At 32.8% G+C, this 14,200-nt stretch overlaps 1 protein-coding gene across 2 annotated transcripts in view; it reads right to left on the minus strand.

Moving 5' to 3' along the window:
- The window catches only part of LOC146998045 (uncharacterized), a 43,966-nt gene that overhangs the window by 20,211 nt on the left and 9,555 nt on the right, over window positions 1-14,200 (minus strand). For both annotated transcript variants that reach the window (XM_085813097.1, XM_085813096.1), the window contains exons 2-3: window positions 2,853-2,993; window positions 1,066-1,155 (exon numbers count right to left, since the gene is read on the minus strand). In XM_085813097.1, the coding sequence (XP_085669223.1) occupies window positions 1,066-1,155; window positions 2,853-2,993 (231 nt within the window). The remainder of the gene's footprint in view (window positions 1-1,065; window positions 1,156-2,852; window positions 2,994-14,200) is intronic.

The raw sequence follows: 14,200 nt of genomic DNA on the forward strand, positions 1-14,200 counted from the left end.
AATTATTCAAAAATAATTAAAATAGGCAGCTCTTATAATAAATAATCAAGTGTCTCAGTTACACCCACATTTTTACATCACTGATCTTAATTGTAATATATTAGTTTAACTATTTGCATTTTATTTGTCACAGGAAAGAAAAAAGGAAAAAAAAAAAAAAAAAGAATAGTATTGTCGAACAATGGAACAAAAATTACAGCTTTTAAGAAAGCATAAATAAAAAACATCCGATGGGGACATTACACAGCCTTCTTGTATGGCATATCAAATTACACACATTTTTTTTTTCTGCATTTCATTTATGCTTATTTCCTCAAATTTCCTTAGACATATACTATTTCTCATTCAATGTCCGATTCTCATTTTGTGGCAAGGCAAAAATAGATAAAAACTCAAAATATCATTAAAAATTGTAAAATACAGAAAAATATAAAACACTAAATACAGTTTAAAAAATTTTTATGCATAAAATTAGAGTTTCTACATAAAAACACGCAATTTGGCAACCAGAGCAAACATACACTAAATTAGGTGTAAAAAGTGACTTATTTCACTATTTTATTAAGAGCTGCAAATGTAAATATATAGCTGTTATGTTAGGCTTAGTACCACTTAGACTTTTAAATTGTTGACAATTCTAAAATTATTGCATGCAGATTAATTAAAGGCATAGAAACCTTAACTGGAGCAAAAAATCAACATTATTAAATCACTTTTAAAGCAACAAAATGCACAATTTACCAACATACTGGAATAAAAAAAACTAAGCTTGAAAGGCACCAAAATGAATTCATAGGAAAATGGCAACATTACTTCTTAAAATTTAAAATTGTTATAGACGTAATATCTAGAGTTCAGCACATTCTGAAATTTTGGCAACTTCCACCAAGATGGCTGTTCTAATATATAAGGGATCCAAAATATTTAGAAGTAAAAATATGCATATGCAAATACTCTAAAGTAGTACTCTAAAGTAAAAATTTTGCTTACACTTAAAAAATGTAAGCAAAATTTTTACATGGTGTACAATGAGACACAGTATACATTAAAATTTTCAAATCTTACTCTTTTCTTTTTTATTCTCTTGAGTTTCTTCTGTATAATTAATACATTATTTGGATTACTTAACATACTACATATATCGGCCAGCTGACTCTAAAGTAAAAAATAAAGAAACAGATATTAGAAACTAAAGCTTTTTACATACTTCAAATTTTAACTTTTATAAAAAACAATACACATAAAAAATCTTTAAAATAACATATAACATAATCTTGACTACCATCATCTGTCAGTTCAAAATTTTTCTTCAGGCAAAAATACTAAATAAATCAAAAAGATGCATTTACCATCACAAGATGAATGGATTTACAAATGCAACATAATTAATACTAGAAGTTTTTAAAACCACAAAGCAGGATCCTCTCTGCAACACAAGAAGTCATCAAATCTGAATTTTAAATTATTGGATTATCCTAGAAATTTTGAAGACGTTTTACAAAAAGGCAGGGGGAGGAGAGATTTGCATATAAGATTATATGCATATGTTTTCTTTTGATGTAAAGTTTAGAGTGATAAGTAATAAACTATCTCATCTAACATATATAAATTAAGCTGCTTATGTGGGAAAGTTATAGGTTTTGAAACTTCAGGAAAAGGAAAAAGAAATACATTTTGATCAATATTGTATTTGACAGATATAGATTTAAAGAGAATTCTAAAATACCACAATATATTAGCAGTAGTTTTCTTCCCATCACATCTAACAATTTTTTAGATTTTAGGATAAAAAATTTTCCACTTACAGAATTTGATATTCATAACTTAGCACAAGTAAAAGTCAAAAGCAGTTTTAAATGCTCCAGTAAACTAGTATCACATACTTTAAATCTATATAATATTATTGCTACATAAAAATTTATAATTTAATCTACATTGTCGGAATTATGAATTTTAATAAAACTGCTGATTAGTTGAATATTTGACATAGCATAGCATCTGCAACTTTACACAAATAACACGAGTTTCCTATTAAGAGTGAACTATTTAGTCATCTAAGTTTGACTAACAAATAACATTCTACTAAAAAAATAATTTTCCAAGAATTCAGATTTGGTTTAACCTGTGAAGAGAATATAAATTGAAAGCTAAACCAATGCAGACATCAAGCAAATCTTTTAAACAAATATGAAACAAGGGTGAATTTTAGCATTTGTTAAATAATTTGTGTTAAATAAATTATTCATGTTAATTTTCATCTCTGTAAACTTATTACTATTGCAGTACAATTTTTAGACATATTGAATTAATTATTTAATATTATTTACCATGAAAGATGTCAAAAGAATATTTGCTGCCACCATATGAAAGAAAACTTGTTTTGTAAATATTTTTCTCTTACACTGTTTGACAAAATTAGAAATCAACAGAAGGTAGAAGCAATGCTTTTGTTTTCATATTATGATTCTTTTTATACAAATAAGTCATCTTTCAAATGTTAATTATCAAAACAATAAAACTAGAAGGAAATTAAAAATCTAATGATTATTTAAATTTTTTCTTAATTCATAAGTTAATTCATAATTTCTCTCAAAATTTCTTAATTCATTCATTCTTAAACTTATCCTTTTAAAGCAATGGCAAAACATCTTTAAATATAAATGACACTTCATGCTACTTTTGTTAATGAAAAATTTTTTAATTCCATATCTAATTAAATTAAACATGTTATTTCCTGTCACATAGTTCAAGAAGATCAAGCAATTAAATAAAATAACAGTATAAATAATAAATTTCCAAAACACAAATAAGTAAACTGAACTGAGCTGTGACAGCTGTGATTGAACACTTACTTTCATTTGTGAAACACGTTTCATTTCTGCCTGCCAGCTATCTTCATCGGACTGCAATAATTTTGTCAAATTACATTTAGCAATGAAAAGCATTTTTGATAGTGACAGACCAATTTTAAGCGCCGTGCGGAATTCTACAACCTGTAAAGGAAAAAAAAAAAAAAAAAATGTTTCAACTGCAAAGCTAAAAAGCAATGATAATTACCATTAAAATGTATTATTCCAGAAAATATCTTCATAGCTTCTATTTTATTCTGCTGATACTTTTAGAAACTGAATTGAATATAAATTAGAGGCACTCAGGTAATGCAGCATTGCAATATAAAAAATGTACACTTAAATGAAGTTGTTTTTTAATTAAATATTATATTCTGAATTCTTGATAATTTCACAGATGAAACATTATGCTTTCATGCAAATTTTTAACATTTACTTAGAGCTAAAATTCTAACAACTCAATACAGTTCAAATTTTTAACCATTTCAGTATCATTAAAGTTTAATTCTACTTTTTTCACAAATTTGTTATTTGAAGATTTTGCATATTTTTTGAAACAAATTGAAAAATTGCAAGAAAATTTAACTGTAACATAACTCTTTTGTTTACAGCCACATCTGCAAGGTGTTTTTTCAGTTTGTGAAACCATGAATTCTTGTAAAATTAGGCAAATGAGTTTATGAAATCTGTGGGGAAAAATTATGTTAAAAAAATGTGATGGAGACCAGTTAAATTTAAAAAATGAAAATAACTATACAATAACAAATAATTAAAATAATTTCATAACTTTACAGCAAAGTTATAATACAATAAATTCATGTAAACACTTAACAGAGACACTTAATTTTTTAATTTCAAATAATTATCTAAAAATTCAGATAATTTTTTTTAAAAAGATACTTTAAAACCACAAGACAGAAATACAGACTGAAATTTCTTATACTAAAAATATACATTCTCTTCAGTGCATAACTGAGTAGTCGGACTTGGGAACAACTGCATGTTGAAATTTTCTGCACATTAGGGAAAGCATCCAGGAGTCACAGTAATTTCAAATAATTATCTAAAAATTCAGACAAATAAAAAATTGCTTACATAACTTATGTTCAAAGAAATGTTGATTAAAAACAAAACACACGTTAGGATTAAACTCATTTTGTAAATTCTGAATCCTTTAACATCATAAATATGTTGCTCATTTTACAAACAGATCATATTTTAAATGTTATACTTTCTATATGTCATTTTGTCAGATTTAAGTTAATGCTTAGAAAACAGGTGACCTATTTATAAGCCAGGGTTTCAGAGTCTCAAAAAGATGGCTGTGGCCGAAATTTAGGAAAGAGAAATTCTTTCTCCCCCCATTTAGGATGTGAAGATAGTCATTGTCCCAAAACCTTCCTCTGGTATTTGTCCGATGACATTCGCACCTTACAACTACAGGGGTTCTAAATTCCCTTTCATTTTCCATCAACACTGCAATGTTACCTTGAGGCAAAGTTTCAGTTATGTTTTGCATGATTAACTTGCTGTCTAGAATTCTACATAAGTAACCTAACTATACTGCTATGCATATGAGTATGGTATATACATATGCAGATGAGATGTGTGTATATGTGTAACATGTATGTATGTTTGTAATGTTGCGAGACCCCCAACCTGCACGCAACAATAGTGGTGACTGCTATTAACTGGAAAGGAGACCAAAGTCTTGAGAAATGTTTAAATCCCTTTTTATTCAACTTTAGAAATTACAAATGCGTGCTCTTGACGCTCACAAACTACGCCGACCCGGGGGTAAAATAAAAATAAGAAACTAAGAAAAGAATAGTAACAAGTGACTAACTACGAAGCTCTCTAAACGTAACTAACCTTACCGCGTTCTAAAATACCGCTGATAATTCAGCAAACTCTGAATATTACGTTGAAAGATTAACAATCTGCCGAGGCAAACACACAGGCCGAAACGCGTGGTTCTTCAATTTCTAACTAGCCACCTCCACGCTCGTGAAGTAAGAAAGCACACCTTCGAACTCGTTTCCCTTCTATTTAACACAGAATACTTCCGCTGATAATTTGAATCCTTGCGCGTTCTACTAAAATTTACATACTCTGGCATTGGCAATTCCAGGGGAAAGTAAGGCTTGACAGGAAAGATAGTATAAACTTAAAATAAATGTTAGTTAAAATAAATATAAACCCTACATTTGCCGCTGCCAGAATTTGGTAAACTTGGAAGCAGGTCCTAAAAACGACCTGTTGAAAAGTTTCCACAATTCTGAACTAAAATTTAAGAGCCTCGTTTACATAAAAAAAAAAAAAAAAAACTGTTTTCTCACAAAAGTTAGAATAAATTTCTGTAGATACTTATTTTACCCTCTCTTCTTACAGCAACCTTTCCTGGACTTCAGCAATCAATCTGTTCTCTTCCTTCCAGCATCTGGAAGGAATAAGTATCAGTATCTTTCTAAATACATTATAATTTACACTTTCTTGACACTGAATAAGTTTTTGTTTTTGATCGATTTATTTTCCTTAGTTACTGCTTAATTCACATTCATTCAAGTATTCAAACATGAATTTAACTTTACCCTGGCTCTCCACCATGTGTGGTGTCAAACGGGAATATTTGTGGGAAACGGGAATGTTTTAGTATTGCAACACTTCCCCTAACCACAATGATTTGTTAGAATTCAACGACCAAATAGACACACCTTACTCGACATTCTAAAACTCGATGAGCTATTTTAACATTCTTAAAATTGAAGTGTAGGTGGAGAACCCTACAAAACACATTCATTCTAAATTCCCCCACATTCATCTTTAGACATGCAGGCTTTCGCTCTAAAGCATGATTTTATCTACAGTTTAATACTTAAATTTGAATTCATTTCTTTTGAGCATTTACTTTTAACATCTAAAATTTTATGCTTCTAGACTAAATTCTACTTTTACATAACTTTCAAGTATTTACGTATATTTACAAAATTCTAATCCATATGATTTTTACAATTTACCATAAAATGAATAAGAGAAAAATAAATTTTTACTTCACGCATTCTTCGCCAAGCTAGCGGCACTGAAACTAAATTTCTTATTAATACAAGAATACGAAGTTATTTTATCTTCGGCCAAATTTTGGCTTTAAGATAACAGAATTACTCTTTCGACCAACAGAAACAGCTTGTTCTTAGATTTTATACTTGAAGAAAATAATACTTTTGCCTTAGCTAAATAAAGTAAAACAAAACTAAGTCTCAACCTAGACAAATTGACTTCCGTCAAAACATAGAACTTCGTATTTACGCATAACATTTCGGAACAAAAGAAAAATTTTAAAGAAGATTTTAACTTAGAGTTTTCGATGATTGGAACTCCGACATCCTCTTCTGGCAGAACTGCTCCCACGATATGGAGTTCATCGAAGTCAGTCGTCTCCTTTGTGTCCTTCGAGTTTCGTCCATGTTGATTTTTCTTTTTTGCCCTCTGCATGCTGGCCTCTTGGTGTAGCAATCGTTGGGTTGTTGTGTTTTTCGTTTTTCCATTGGACAGCTGGTCTTGACGTCCTCCCGTCTGGAGTCCTTCTTGAATTTCTTCTGTTGGTGATGGTCTTTTCGTTCCTCCTGCTGTCTTTTCATTCTCGGGAACGGCGGTCTTGTTTGCTCCTGACTATCTGGCCCTGGAAGTGTTTTCCTCGATGCAGAATTTCTACTGCGATATGTTGTAACTGGTCTTTTCCTCTTTACCAAAGATTCTTTACACGGCGGCGTTGCTTTCTTGTATTTCTTAAATGCTGGATTCTGAACGTTTTCATTTCTTCTTTTCGGTACCGTCGCATGACTTGTAGAAGGGCTCGGTTTCTCTTCAGTTCTCTGCTTCTTGGGTGGTGGAGCGGGTGACGTTACTTCTTGACCTTCCACTTCTTTTACACTTGAGTCCTGCCAGAAACTTTTAAGGATTTCAAAATCATTTTGATTATAATATTTTTTCACCTGATCGGGACTTGCTTTACAGATTTCCCCCTCTCTCATTCTTAAGGTACGATACGACTCCCTTGATTTCCTGAATTACATAGGGGCCTTCAAATTTTGGAGCTAACTTTGCAGTAAAATTGTCTGGGGCACTTGATAAAGAAAATTTCCGTTTCAACACTTTATCCCCAACTTTAAAATCTGCTTCAGGCGTTTTCTATCATAGTATAATTTTTGTCTATTTCATGCCGTATCCGAGCTTTTAACCGCCTGGTCAATGAGTTTTTGCACATCTTTTTGTTTAAATTCTTGCTCTCTTTTTTGCTCAAAGAATAATTTATCTAATGGCGTAATTAACTTCCGTCCTAAAAATAATTCTGCTGGAGTTTTTCCCGTAGAATCGTGATTTGCTGTTCTTAAAGCATAAGCTAACTCATTTATGTAGCCATCCCAGTGCTTGTGATGTGTGCTAACATAACTTCGAATTATTTTTACAACATTTTTATTAACCCTTTCTGCGATGTTTGCCTGTGATCTATACGGAACCATTTTGATATGGCGTATGCCAATCCAGTGCAAATGTTTTCAAATATTTGGCTAACGAATTGTTTACCGTTATCGCTAATGACTTATCGATGCACCGTATTTTAAAATGCATCTGTGTAAGAATGCATCTGCGACTGTTTTGGCTGACGCGCATTTAAGTGGAACAATTTCTGTCCATTTTGAAAAATGATCTACAATTACTAAGAGAAAAAAATTTTTATTTAACTCACTCTGGGGAAAAGGACCAAGAAGATCTATGCCTAAAATTTCATTCAGAAATGCTATTTAAGTACCCGGCCGGGCTGTAATTAATATCATTTATTAACTGACATTGATTGCAGGACCTGACATACGCAGTTACTATTTTGTATAATTGCGGGAAATATACCGCCTCGCGTACCCTTTTTAAAGTCTTTCTGACCCCTAAATGACCCGCTGTTTTCACGTCGTGTAATTCCTTAAAAATGCTTAATCGAAGCGAGGCTGGGATAACTGGTTTGTACTCGAGATTTTCGTTTGTTGTTTTCATATAAAATAATAAATTATCTATTATTTCATAGTTTTCTCCTCTATATCTTATCGCAACGATATCTGTGTGTTCAAAGCTTTCAGAGTCTTTCAAATATGCATAGAGACTTCCAAATTCAAGATCAGCTTTCAATTCAGCAATAATTGTTTCTCTAGAATCTAAAATTTTTGAAGTCAACACAGCGCATTTAAGTTCATTACCTTCATCGTCCAGTTTTATACGAGAAAGTGCGTCAGCTACATTGTTTTCCTTACCCGGTTTATATTTTATTATTAGATTATATTCTTGGAGTTTTAAAGCCCATCTTATTAACCTGGGTGTTAGGTTTTTCCCCGAGTAAAGTCTACCAACAGCCGCATGATCCGAAAAGACTGTTTCTGGCGCTTTGCCGAAATAAACTCGAAATTTGTGTACAGCCATTAATACGGCTAATGTTTCTTTCTAGCTGTATAATTCCTTTGTGTATGATTCAACGTTTTACTAAAAAATGCCAAGGATGCCCATTCTGCATGAGAACCGCACCTACGGCATAGTCCTACGTGTCGGCTGCAATTTTCAGGTTTTCGTTCCCTTCCGGGAATTTCAAAACAGGGGCATTGATGAGTGCTTCTTTTAACTTTTCAAAAGCTGTATTTGCTTCTGCTGTCCACGTGAATTTACTTTTCTTTCTTTTAATTACTAACAAGGGTTCAACAATATTCGCAAAATCTTTTATAAACGACCAACAATAAGAACATAACCCAAGGAAAGAAGAAAGTTTCTTGGCGGTGTTGGGAGGTGGGAAATTCTTGATGGCTTTTATTTTTGAATCTTGAGTTTCTATACCCTTTTGTGAAATTTTATAACCCAGATATTTAAGTTCTTTAGTTGCAAACTTGCATTTAGGGGCACTAATTGTAAGACCGGCCTCTTTTAATAATTTAAAAACTTCTTCTAGGTCTTTAATATGTTGTTCCAACGTACTACTCGTTATAATTATATCATCTAGATAGATTAAAGTCTATTTTCCTAGGACAGGCTTTAGAACAATGTCCATAGCTCTCTGGAATGTTGACAGGGCCCCACATAAACCAAAGGGCATGCGTAAAAATGCATAAGTGCCTGATTTTGTTATAAACGCGGTTTTATGTATGTCTTCAGGTCTCATAGCTATTTGATAGTAGCCAGACGTTAAGTCCAACGTAGTCATGTATCTCGTAGACTTAATCTTTCTAATAATTTCCTCTATAACTGGCAAAGGGTAAACTGGGAATTTAGTAACACTATTACGCTTTCTGTAATCGATAGCAAACCTCCAAGCCCTTTTATCCGAAGGAGGAAACTCATTCTTTTTCCTACATAGTACGACTGGACTCGCATACTCACTATTTATGGGCGTTATTATCTGGTTCTTTAACATTTCCTGAATGTGTTCTTCGATGATTTGTTCTTTCTGTTTATCATAGTGGTAAGGTTTAGTCCTACAGGGTTTGTCGGCAGTTAACTGTATATCATGCGTAACAATTTGACAACTACCAGGCCGTTCTGAAAACAAGTTTGAAAAAGTACTCACCACTTGCTGGATGGCTTGGCTTTCATGGTCATTCAAATGGCTCAGGTCGACTTGCGGTTGTTCCACTGGCTCCACCACCCTCCGATCCATCTCCAACACAATAGAACTTTCCTGAAAATTCAGTTTGGCCTTCGTGGCTTTTAAAAACTCCATACCTAAAATAAGTGGACTTTGCAAGTTTTTTACTACAAAAATTAATACTTTAAGGCTTTCGTATTGAACATGTATTTTTAAAGATAATTTTCCAATACTTTGACAAGTTTGTCCTTGTGCTGCTATGATTTCTGTGTTTTTATTTTTAAATAATCGTAACCTATTAAAATTCTTCTTAAAAAAAGTATCACTCATAAAATTACCTTGCATACCTGCCAACCTCTAAAGATAAAAATTCAGAAGATTTCTCCAAAATTCAGAAGAACATGAAGATTTGATATTAAAAAAATAACAATTTATACAAATAGAAAAAGAAAATTGTACTTACATTAGTAAATCTCAATTAAGTAGTAAATCTCAATTAAGTAGTAACTAAAAAAATTTATTAGGAAACATAAAACAAGAACTTAATGTTACACAAAAAAATTATTGCAATGAATTTAGAGTGCATCTTTTGGCTTTAGCCAAAAATTCTTTGGAAAATTTCCTGTCATAACAATTAGTTTCCTCATAACATTTAGCAATTAAAATGCTTTCTAGAGTTTTTGGTGAAATTGAAGAACGAAACATAGTTTTGTTTTTCTTCACAACACTGAAGACTCTCTCGCACTCAGCATTACTGTGTAGAATGACATCGGCATCCGAATTCGTAGCCGAATTTGAAAAAAAATCATGCACTTTCTTTGACGTTGTCGAAGCCGAAGCATCAACTTCATGCTTTTTAGACTTAACATGCTTCACAATGTCGCTTCTTCCACCGTGACATATTATGAAATCACACACGTCGCCAAATGCATAGTTATTTCCTTTGAAGGATTCTTTAATTGTTGGAAATTCGGCTTTGTAGGCAGGCCGAAAATATTGAGAATACGGTATTTTTTAACGCATTTCGTAACAACGACGTATTAAGAAAATTCGTAGCACGTGCAAACAAAACAAACAACAACAAAAAAAAAAAAAAAAAAAAAACAGAATGCGACAATCCACGCTCGCTGAGTCCGAGCTGAGTAATTCCCTTGCTGCTGAAGTGAACGCGGAAAAATAATCTGGCGCCCACAAAGAAAAGAGTGGGAGAAACAAGTTCAGCACATTGGATTGGCTGGTTAAGCGGCGAGTTGGGAGAAACCGCAGGTTACTGGATTCCAAGTAGTCGGTAGTTGGCGGTAAAACACGATACAATTGGCAAAAATTGCTGAATTGGCAAAAAATTCTAAAATTTCGACAAAAATCACTAAAAACACTTGAAAAAGGAAAAAAATCGTAAAAAATGGATTACGATCGTAAAATCATAAAAAAAAACGCATTTTCGTAAAAATTACGAAAAATTTGTAAAAGTTGGCAGGTATGACCTTGTGCTCCTGTATCGATGAGGGCTTCTACTGGTACATCGCCAACAGGGACTTGTATAATCGGTAAATGTGAGTTTTTTACGATGACAGTATTTAAGTATCTTCTTGAGGGTTTTTTCGAAAGTTCCTGGGTCTGGACCCTCGCTTTTACAGGCCCCTCTACTCGTTTAAAGCTTTCCTTTCAACTTCTGCCTTCTGGGTACGCGGACGGTTGTTTTCAAATTTCCTTTTTGGGCCTTGACATTCGAGCTTTGATGAGTTAGCTTGATAGCTCTTTCCCCCATAAGAGCGTTTTGCTTTTCTGGTCTGCTCATTTGAAGATTGCTTTCGGAGATCTTGAGAATACGATGCCCCTCTAGCTTTTTCCACTATTCTGTGATTTTGGAACTTGACCGCCAATTCAAAGAGCTCCTGCAATGTGCTTGGGTTTCTAATTTCGAAGTAATCTTGAACAGCAGGTAGCAATCTTGGTAAGATTATTTCAATAATCTCCACGTCGGGTTTCTTCCCATACAGCATATCCATCAGCTTAATTTTTCGCAGAATAAAGTCCGTAGACTCTTCTATATTCCGTTGATAAAAACTATATAGTTCGGCTTCTAGCCTTGCTCGGTCTTTCACTATAAGGAAGGCCTTTAATAATGATTTTTTGAAATTTTCAAAGGTATATGTTTGGCCTCCGAATTCCCCTAATAAAAATTTGCCTACATTCTTCCACCATAGCGCGGCCTGTCCTCTTAGTGCAGATGTGGCAATGGCAACTTTTTGTCTTTCAGGCACAGGGTAGAGCTGGAAATGGTTTTCGAGGCCTTCTAGAAATATCGCCACCGAATTTTTTCCGTCGAAGTTGACATTTGGCTTGATTGACGCTCTCATCGCCTGGACCAGGTATCCAAATCCTTCCAATTGGCTTGCCATTTCTTGTTGTTGGACTTGTCCCGAGGCTTCCATGCAGTTTTCGGCCATTTCAGTTCGACAAGTGTTCGGGTGCGAATGTAATGTTGCGCGGCCCCAACCTGCACGCAACAATAGTGGTGACTGCTATTAACTGGAAAGTACACAAAGTCTTGAGAAGGGTTTAAATCCCTTTTTATTCAACTTTAGAAATTACAGATGCGTGCTCTTGACGCTCACAAACTACGCCGACCCGGCGGTAAAATAAAAATAAGAAACTAAAAATGAATAATAACAAGTTACTACCTACGAGGCTCTCTAAATGTAACTAACCTAACCGCGTTCTATGATACCGCTGATATTTCAGCAAACTTCTGAATATTAAGTTGAAAGATTCAACTATCTGCCGAGGCAAGCACACAGGCCGAAACGCGTGGTTCTTCAATTTCTACCTAGCCACCTCCACGCTCGTGAAGCAAGAAAAGCACACTATCGAACTCGTTTCCCTTCTATTTAAACTCAAATTACTTCCGCTGACAATTTGAATACTTTGCACATTCTACTAAAATTTACATACTCTGGCATTGGCAATTCCAGGGGAAAGTAAGGCTTGATAGGAAAGATAGTATAAACTTAAAATAAATGTTAGTTAAAATAAATATAAACCCTACATATTAACTGCACATGTGTAGGCAAATATATAGTTGGAAATCACAGATTTAAATCCAAATATTATATTAATTTATATTTTTTTTTTTTTTTTTTTTTTTTTGCATTCAGCATAAAAGTTTTATTGAAAAACATGAAAGAGATGAAACCCTATAATCTATTTATTGATGATTTTATGGAAAGAGACTAACTCCCCTTATAAAGTCAGAACTTTCTATGAGATCAGCAATAATTACTCTTATATATTTGCTTTCTATGTTTCTTTTATTATAAATATTTACAAACCCAAAATGTGACAAGAAAGCAAAATGTAGAAAATATATTTTAAAAAAATTTAATACATTTCCCAGATTTTGCTTTCTACAGTTTTACAGCATTTACTAAGATTTAACTTTAAAAAAAAAATCTCTCATTAAATAAGCATTTACACTTTGTTTCCTAAAAGATAATCAAAATGAATATTAATAATTAAAATATAGCTATATTTGTATCCTTTAACTTTTTTCTTATTAGAAACTGTACCCGTATTGATAGCAGTAAGGTCACTTCGGTCAATTGAATATTACCTAAGGCATATCAGTGAAATTGATATACCTTGGTGGTTCTTGAAGGCTCTATTTTCTGCTGCAGCTAAATAAAACTTCTGTTTCTTTCCTTTACGTACACATGTACAACAAACATATGGGTACATTTGACGAAGAAAGTCCTTAACAAATGCTCACCAGCAGCTGAGTGATAAAAACCGCTGAGCACTGGTAGTTCAGTCTGAGATTCGAAACCCAGCCAACAGGCTTGGCTGCATGATCGATTTTGAGGTTTTCCTCATGTGTAACATGCATAAGAGCCAGTTCCCCTTAAAACGTCTTCCATGAAGCATCCCTAGCTTTCCGTATAGTGCTTAATGGCAAAGCACATAATAAATAAATGGTAATAAATATAGTCCTTAATGATGTTATTTTTCCATATAGGCAAAAAATACTAGCATAATTTTGCATACTCATACAATCTTATTCATCTATACTATCTAATTTTATATATTATCTAATTTACCTTTTCATACTTTACTGAGAGACTGAATTACCTTTCTGCTTAAGCCTTTTTTTTTTTAAATTAAGAATAAAAGTGTCATCACTGTCTTAAAGTAATAACGAGAAATGCTATTTTAATAACATTTGTATTTTTAGTTTTCCCCGCATACTTAAATGAAAATGCTAAATTCATGCAGAAGTGACCTGCATAACAGCATCTCTATTTTGACAGATAATTATCTGTTTATTACAATTCAGCCTTAATGTGCATATAAATAAATTTTGGAATTTTTGGATTATGACTAAAGCACAAAGGGCTATTGTCCCAAGGGAGAAGGGGCTTCCTGGAGAATTTTTTAAGGGAAATTGGCTGGTACTCATGTTATACATGCTGCCACATACAGCCAGCTAGTCCAACTAAATGCGAACCGAACCTAGCTATCAGTGTTCATGAATTTTACTGCTTGACCTCTGGTGGGCCTATATAAATAAATAAAGTTAATAAATCCACTTAAAATTTTATAAAATTAGTATTATTTTCAGGAATTTTTCAGTGTCATCAAAAATGTATTCTGCCCCTTTTTACTTTAATTTTTGTATTTAATACTGCTGTTTGAAACATACAAAGTGTAATGCAATGCAATAAAAATATAATCAATA

This window comes from Stegodyphus dumicola, chromosome 3 (assembly GCF_044657685.1).
Source record: "Stegodyphus dumicola isolate Sdum_Otavi_A_Nest chromosome 3, ASM4465768v1".
Classification (NCBI taxonomy): Eukaryota; Metazoa; Arthropoda; class Arachnida; order Araneae; family Eresidae; genus Stegodyphus; species Stegodyphus dumicola.